The following is an 8,529-nucleotide window of genomic DNA, read 5'->3' as shown; positions in this document are numbered from 1 at the left end:
TAGTAATATCATCAACCATGTGTAGTTAACTAGTGATTATGTTAAGATTGATAGTTTTTTATAAGATAAGTTTAATGCTAGCTAGCAACTTACCTCGGCTTCTTGCTGCCCTCGTATAACAGGTAGTCAGCCTGCCATGCAGGCTCCTCGTGGAGTGCAATGTAAGGCAGGTGGGTAGAGCGTTGGACTAGTAACCAGAAGGTTGCAAAAATGAATCCCCGAATCCCCCCTGAACAAGGCAGTTAAACCCCCGTTCCTAGGCCGTCATTGAAAATAAGAATGTGTTCTTAATCTGACTTGCCTAGTTAAATAGGCAAATAGTTATATATTTTTTTTGTTAGATTTAAAAAAATATCTTTATAAAAAAAAATAATAATACAAATTTTAAAAAACGGCAAATCGGTGGCCAAAAATACCGATTGTTTTGAAAACTTGAAATCGGTCCTAATTAATCGGCCATTCCGATTAATCGGTCGACCTCTACTCTAAACGTTTGTGGGCACCGCTTGTCGACGTTATAGGGCAATTAATGTATTGTTTAATGTTGTGGTGTTCAGTGGCTTTTTTTGAGTTTGCCCCACCAAGAATTACATGCTAAAATCACCACTGGGCCTATCTATTTTACTTAGGTCATGATGGAAGTTATAGGCCAACTGCTGCATTGGCCTATATGCTGAGTTCCAGGCGCTCATTTCTTTAACCGCCAATGGATCACAGTGCTGATGCTCTTGCATAAGTTGAATTTTATCAATTGTTTTTATTTTTATAATTTGAATTCAGATTTTTATGATTAACGACGTACCAATGATTGAGAAACAAAAATGTTATTGTTCAAATGAAACTGTTCCATGAAAATGCTCATCTAAAAATAATTATAATTGGCACGTATGTAGATTGGTAGAAATAAGAAATTGTAAGCGTCCCCAAACTTGAAACTCACAAGCCGCCTATGGTCTTTCCTAGAACACCCATTAAAAAAAAGATGTGGTCCCGTGAAAAAACGTACCCGCCTATGGAAATCAAATGCCCGTCCAACTTATTAGTTCTGACGCAGTCTCTGCTTTTCCAACTTCTTCAGTCCCTGCTTTTCCAACTTCAACAACTCCTAAATGTATAGTGTAGTTTGTTTCAGGGATTTTACAACTAGCTAACTACTTCACATGCTGATATTGACTTTGGCATTATTGTGTGTAGGCAGCTACGTATTCTAGCTATATACCTAGCTAGCCAGCCAGCCTTTATGGTTTTGTAGTGGACTTGAGCTCCAACAGATTTCCATAACAAAATGTTACATGTTGCGTCCAACCAAAAAACACACTATACCGTGCGTATACAGTGCCTTCGGAAAGTATTCAGACCCCTTGACTTTTCCACATTACAGCCTTATTCTGGAATTGATTATATAGATGTTTTTCCTCATCAGTCTACACACAATACGCCGTAATGACAAAACAAAAACACGTTTTTACAAATGTTTGTTAAATTTATATAATAAAAAAAAATGATAGCACATTTACATAAGTATTCAGACCCTTTACTCTGTAGTTTGTTGAAGCACCTTTGGCAACGATAACAGCATTGAGTGGTCTTGGGGATGACTCTACAAGCTTGGCACACCTGTATTTGGGGAGTTTCTCCCATTCTTCTCTGTAGATCCTCTCAAGCTCTGTCAGGTTGGATGGGGAGTGTTCATGCACAGCTATTTTCAGGTCTCTCCAGTGATGTTCGATCGGGCTTAAATCCGGTCTCTGGTTGGGCCATTCAAGGACACTCAGAGACTTGACCCGAAGCCACTCGTGTGTTTTCTTGGCTGTGTGCTTAGGGTTGTTGTCCTGTTGGAAGATTAACCTTCGCCCCAGTCTGAGGTCCTGAGTGCCCTGGAGCAGGTTTTCATCAAGGATCTCTCTGTACTTTTCTCCATTCATCTTTGCCTTGATCCGGACTAGTCTCCCAGTCCCTGCTGCTGAAAAACATCCCCACAGCATGATGCTGCCACCACCATGCTTCATCGTAGGGATGTGGCCAGATTTCCACCATACGTGACACTTGGCATTCAGCCCAAAGAGTTCATTCTTGGTTTCATCAGGCCATAGAATCTTGTTTATCATGGTCTGAGAGTCTTTAGGTGCCTTTTGGCAAACTCCAAGTGGGCTGTCATGTGCCTTTTACTGAGGAGTGTCTTCTGTCTGGCCACTCTACTATAAAGGCCTGATTGGTGGAGTGCTGCAGAGATGGTTGTCCTTCTGGAAGGTTCTCATCGCCACAAAGGAACTCTAGAGCTCTGTCTGAGTGACCATCGGGTTTTTGATCACCTCCCTGACCAAGGCCCTTCTCCCCTGATTGCTCAGTTTGGCTGGGCGGCTAGCTCTAGGAAGAGTCTTGGTGGTTCCAAACTTCTTCAATTTTAGAATGATGGCGGTCACTGTGTTCTTGGGGACCTTCAATGCAGCCAATTCCTTTGACCTCATGGCTTGTTTTTTTCTCTGTTAACTGTGGGACCTTACATAGACAGGTGTGTGCTTTTCCAAATCATGTCCAATCAATTGAATTTACCACAGGTGGACTCGAATCAAGTTGTAGAAAGATCTCAAGGATGATCAATGGAAACAGGATGCACCTGAGCTCAATTTTGAGTCTTATAGCAAAGGGTCTGAAGACTTATGTAAATAAGGTATCCATTTTTTTTTTTTTTATACATTTGCAAACATTTCTCAACCTGTTTTCGCTTTGTCATTATGGGGTATTGTGTGTAGATTGCTGTTAGTTTGTATTTTTTTTTTACTGTATTTATTCCATGTGTCACTATTTCAATGTTTTATTTTATCTTAAACTCTGCATTTTTGGAAAGTTTTCAGCTGTTGTTTACAAAGTATGTCACCAATATAATTTGATCAGCGATATTTAAAAATAATAATAATAATAATAAAAGGTGTGTAATAATTTTACATTTTATAGGGTTGTTCCCACATGGCCATATCTCCATGATACATTCATTAAAAAAAAAATGTTTTATGGAAGACATGCGTCTAACACCTGTGTGTAAGCATAACTTTGGTGGAAGTGTAGTTTGTCAACTGGAGGCCAGTGATGCCAACTTAGCAATTTTGTTGCTATATTTAGCAACTTTTCAGACTACCCTGGCAACTTTTTTTTCAAACAGCACCTAGCAACAAATTTAGCTACTTTAAAAAATGTATTTTAAACTTTTAGCAACTTTTGAAAAGTGACTCTAACGCTAAAATGCACGTATTTTCCCTCTAAATGACACAAAAACGATTTTCTCTGTCACACACTCAGTCACAACACACGTGCCTGGCTTCAAAAGTGCATTGTGAATGACGTCAGCAAAAGGCCAGCAGCAATTTCAGTACATTGCAAATTATTGTTGGCTGACAGCAGTGGCAGTAGTAGGGTTTCGACGAGCCAAACTCAATGAATATAGATGGTCACGAATGTTTGATCTTGAACAGAACTTACAACATCAATCAACATATCTCAATCAAAATTGTACAGAAAAGAGTGAGAATCTGTACCTGAACAAATGTCAAATCATATTTTTCGCCGAGATGGCCAGTCAATTTGAGTAACGTTATTGTGTATTCTATGTCATGATGCAGTTTTACGTTATCACGCAATGACATCACAACGTAATTTAGCAACTTTTAGCAACAAATCAACCTGCCTCTAGCAATTTACCCTGAAAATTAGTTGGCAACACTGCTGGAGGCACATACAGCCTATGAACCTGTGAACGGCTAGTGTGTCGTTTTATTTCAAAGATTAATTCTCGCTGATATGAAAGATAAGGGGCATATCAGCATATGTTTCAAAAACAAGCAATGATTATTGACTTTTCTAAACGTTTAAACACACCGTTTGAATTGCGGTACACGCGAAGCAAAACGCTCAAATGTTCTCTGCTGTAATAAAATAAAATATTGTGGGATTTTTTTTCTTCTCTGAAATGACCGGAACCCTGATCAAAAGGTCGAGTTCCTTGCGGAGTTTTTTAAGTGACACTCCCGATGCAAGAAGAGCGCGGACTTTTTTTGGGGGGCGGGTTTCCTTGCGTAGCTAGTTTACGATCTTATTTTCACACGATAGTTTTATTTCTCGCTGAATGAAAATGTTACGCTTTGATGTATAAAGGGAGCATTAGGACAATCACAATGAATCTCGACAGACTTCGAAAACGTGTACGACACTACATTGATCAGGTAAGAAACGTAGACTAGATGTGCTAAATTGGTAGTTGGCTAGCTTGTCGCTGTCAGATTACCGTAATTTGTTGTACCGGCTAGCTACCTACATGAATGGACTACTGTTCATAATGACAAGTCTACAGTTTCCAGATGTCTCACACTTGCGTTAGCTAGCTCCTTAGATATCAACATTATGCTAACCTTAGTACCTAGTTAGCTTCCCTGCTACCTAAATCAGTGACCTGAGCTAGTTAACGTTGTTGGCTACTACTGTAACGTAGTGTACTTGGACTAAGGTAGCTGGTTACCCCATTCATAGCTCTCAAACTCTAGGCGGCATTCTGCCTTGTCCCTACAGTTCTCAGTCGTTAACTTCGCCCACGACTGCCTTATCTGAACTACAATCCCGACGCTTTGTGTTAACGTTTAGACACGTCAACCGTCGCTTGCGATCTGGATTTCAAAACATATGGCCCTTGCTTCATTAGTGAGAGAATCATTCAATTAAGTTGTAGCCGTTTTGCACAGATCCATACAGCTATGGGTGCCTCCATCCGACGAAACTACACTTCCTAAATTGCGCTTACACAGGTGTTGGGAACATACAAGATGGATAATTAGCGCAGGTGTTCGCCTCTTGTTTTCCGTAAACAAGGACTGTAACTTGGAGATAAGACCATTTGGGAAAACTAACCCTATTAAGGTGTGTAGGACTTTGTGACATCTTGATGTAAAAAGGGCTTTAAATACATTTGATTTATTGTATCAATTTGACCTTTTTAATTATTTCTCGCTGATATGAAAGATGATATCTTTATGCTTACGAAACCGTTCAACTTGCCATTCATCAGCTTTTCAAGCTTAATGTCTAAGTGCGATTGGTACTTACCAAAGAATGGAGTTTTGCTGATCGACTGTAGTCATGGCTGGTATGTACTTCCAAAAAATGTCTAAATAAAATGTTATATGCAACCGAAAAAAGGCATTGGTATTGTTTTTCACCAAGTGTGCATGCATCAAATCCACCTCTTCTGCACCACCTAAAACATCTGTTATTAATGCCATGCACAGATCAGCTGATCCAGCAGCAGGGAAGTATGGGCTTATTTTGGACCTAAGCTTGTCGCCTGCCTTCGCGTCTGGGACAATGACTCCCATTGTCAGGGCAGAGATATGAGCATCTCGTCGTTAGATACAGACCTGTTTTATCACAGTGGATGAATGTCATATCAATCTATTTCACCTGTACTACACAGAATGCAATAACATTTCATACAAGGGGATTACGTAGACAATATACGGTATGTTTACAGTGATTGTATATTTAAGCAATAAGTCACGAGGGGTTGTGGTATATGACCAAAATACCACGGCTAAGGGCTGTTCTTAGGCACAACGCATAATAGCCTTATTGCTATTGTAAACTGGTTACCAATGTAATTAGAGCAGTAAAATAAATGTTTTGTCATACCCGTGGTATATGGTCTGATATACCATATGTACTGTCAGCCAATCAGCATTCAGTGCTTGAACCACCTAGTTTATAATTCTATTTTGTATATTTTAATTTCGTTCCTAATATTGCAGGAGGTGCTGAATAGGTGGATTTGGTGCATGCGCACTCAGTCAAAAACAATACTTAGATTATTTCCAGACAAGGCATTTTTTTTGGTTGCATGTAACTTTTTATTTAGACATTTTTTGGAAGTACATATCGGTGTGACGGCAGTAATGACGATAGTTGCTTGAAAAGCTGTTGAATGGCAAGTTGAATGGCTGCTTCCTGGGCTTAAAGGAGAATCGCCATATTCAACGTCTCCTGTAAACCCAGATTCTGGTTAAATTCTTGGGCTACTTGGAGGGTGGCTAGATAACTGCTAACTTGTATCAGTGAGTATTGACAGCTCCTGACAGTATCAGTTTCATTCTTCTAGTTAATACATTCAGAATGTTTGCTTTCATGCTGCCTTTCCTGTCTGTTTTGTTTGCAGCAACAGTATCAAAGCGCTTTATTTTGGGCAGATAAGATTGCATCCCTGTCTCATGGTGAGTAATCTTCTTGATTTGATGAGATCATCTGACTAGGTTACTATAGAAGGTAAGTTAGTCCTCTATTTAACTGAAGTTGTACCTTTCACAGAAGACCCCCAGGATATCTACTGGCTAGCACAGTGCCTTTACCTCACCTCCCAGTACCACAGAGCCTCCCATGCCCTCCGCTCACGCAAACTAGATCAGGTAAGACCACCTGGTTGGCTCCCTGGGTACCAGCATATTTCTGTATGTCAACTCTGCGCTCACTGTGGGGCACTCAGGCTTGCATGCAACCTGACTAATGACATGTCATTACTTTAATAATTATCACTTGCGATACGATTTTGAAAACCTTCTGGAACTTGGATTAGTACAAAAAAATGTACTTACTGTTTGCAGTTTTAGCACTGTGTTTTGAATAACACATGCATTCAGCCAGTGTATGGAATTTTCTTCTACTGCACTCAAATGTCGTACTTCGGCTGGAAGCATGAATTGTGTTATTCAAAATTGAGCCGCGTGCAACTAAAACTGTACAGTAAGCGTGTCTTTTGTATTTGAAAATATTTCTCGCTTATATGAAAAGTAAAGTTTTAAATGTTTCCAAAACCGCATCGCAAGCGACGAGTATTAAGGTTTAGACCAGGGGTATTCAACCGGTGATCCGGAGGTACTGCAGGTGTTCAGCGAAAATATTAAACGCCAATGTAACCTGTTTAAATGACCACCCATAGCACTTCTATCTTTACCCATGAAATGCTTTGAGGCGGCAGGTAGCCTAGTGGTTAGAGTGTTGGGCCAGTAACTGAAAGGTTGCAAGATCGATTCCTTGAGCTGACAAGGTAAAAATCTGTCGTTCTGCCCCTGAACAAGGCAGTTAACCCACTGTTCCTAGGCTGTCATTGAAAATAGTATTTGTTCTTAACTGACTTGCCTAGTTAAAGGTTACACACCACACTGACCAAAAAAAAACATTGTTTATATTTACATGTCCCCATTACTCGTAAAACATAATCAAAACCTATTTCTTTTCCTTACTTGCTGTGCTGTTTCGTTGTTCAGTCGTTTCATTCTCAACGAGGATTTCATCATACAAGTCAAGCAGTGAAGTTTCAGCTCTCTGTCCGTGGCCTCTCTTCCTCGGTGCGCACTGTCACTGTGTCTGTTTCCATCTTGTCCAGCTGTGTCTGTTACATTTCATGTAAACCCTGTTTCTTGTCTGCATCGAAGTAGTGGGCCTTGTACATAGCATCGAGCATGGTGGTGACACAGTAAAGAGAATGCCACCGAATCGCTTGTTCACAGCAAGTGTCGGCAGTTTTGTTGAGCATGAGTTTCAATGCCATGACAGAGGGTATCACTTTTGCTGCAGGTGCAGTTGATGAGCTTATTTCTCGTGTCAGTTGTTCGAATGGAGCTTGGTAGCGTGTTCCTGTTTGAATTGTGTTCTCAAATGCCATTGAAATGGTAGCAGCGGTATGACAGCCAGCATATGACAGACCCACTGTGCTGTCAGACTCGGCATGCTCATGGGGCTGACATCGCTGGTCCAAATGTCAGTCGTGAAGCTTTTTTAGCTGTGATGCTAATACTGTATAACTCCAGTAGGGCAACATCTGAAAAATAGCGCACTTGGTAGTGTGTACCGGTGCTCGACCAGTCGGCGAAGCCAACATCACCCATGACAGAGAGTGGTTGATTGTCAAGGGCAATGAATTTCATTATCTTGGTGTTATTGGATTTCGCCTTTAAGAAAATTTCAGCGACACAACTGTCTTTCAAATGACTGCTTGACTTGTTGACTGCTCGATCCACACAGCAGACATTGTGGGCTAGGTTAGGAATGCTGTGTTGCACGTGTAGCGCAAAACTTTACGTGGTGTCATTACATCATGCACCTACATTATATAGGTATGCACGTCAGCTTTGACATCGGTTTTGCACATCGCTGTTAAAATAGACATCGAACCATGTTGCTATTTTTAGCAAATCTAGTCCCATTCCGATATACTTACTGATATCGTGCATCCCTAGTTACAGCCTTATTCTAAAATGTATTAAATTGTCCCCCCCTCAATCTACACACAATACCCCATAAATAACAAAGCAAAAAAAGGGTTTAGAATTTTTTCCAAATGTATTTAAAAATAAAAAAACAGAACATTTACATTAGTATTCAGACCTTTTACTCAGTACTTTGTTGAAGCACCTTTGGCAGTGATTACAGCCTTCAGTCTTCTTGTGTATGACGCTACAAGCTTGGCACACCTGTATTTGGGGAGTTTTTCCCATT

The 8,529-nt window shown here is 40.3% G+C and overlaps 1 protein-coding gene across 3 annotated transcripts in view; it reads left to right on the top strand.

Moving 5' to 3' along the window:
* The first annotated feature begins 4,000 nt into the window (after positions 1 to 4,000).
* Positions 4,001 to 8,529, top strand: part of LOC115156222 (cell division cycle protein 16 homolog) — a 46,353-nt gene continuing 41,824 nt past the window's right edge. Inside the window, exons 1-3 of one of the 3 annotated variants that reach the window (XM_029703644.1) lie at positions 4,001 to 4,217; positions 6,194 to 6,248; positions 6,328 to 6,440. In XM_029703644.1, coding sequence (XP_029559504.1) covers positions 4,140 to 4,217; positions 6,194 to 6,248; positions 6,328 to 6,440 — 246 coding nt within the window. In that variant the 5' untranslated portion in view covers positions 4,001 to 4,139. The remainder of the gene's footprint in view (positions 4,218 to 6,193; positions 6,249 to 6,327; positions 6,441 to 8,529) is intronic. The other 2 variants (XM_029703646.1, XM_029703645.1) reach the window with 2 other exon arrangements.

This window comes from Salmo trutta, chromosome 20 (genome assembly GCF_901001165.1).
Source record: "Salmo trutta chromosome 20, fSalTru1.1, whole genome shotgun sequence".
In the NCBI taxonomy this organism is placed as follows: Eukaryota; Metazoa; Chordata; class Actinopteri; order Salmoniformes; family Salmonidae; genus Salmo; species Salmo trutta.
This window is presented reverse-complemented; position numbering and strand designations above follow the sequence as displayed.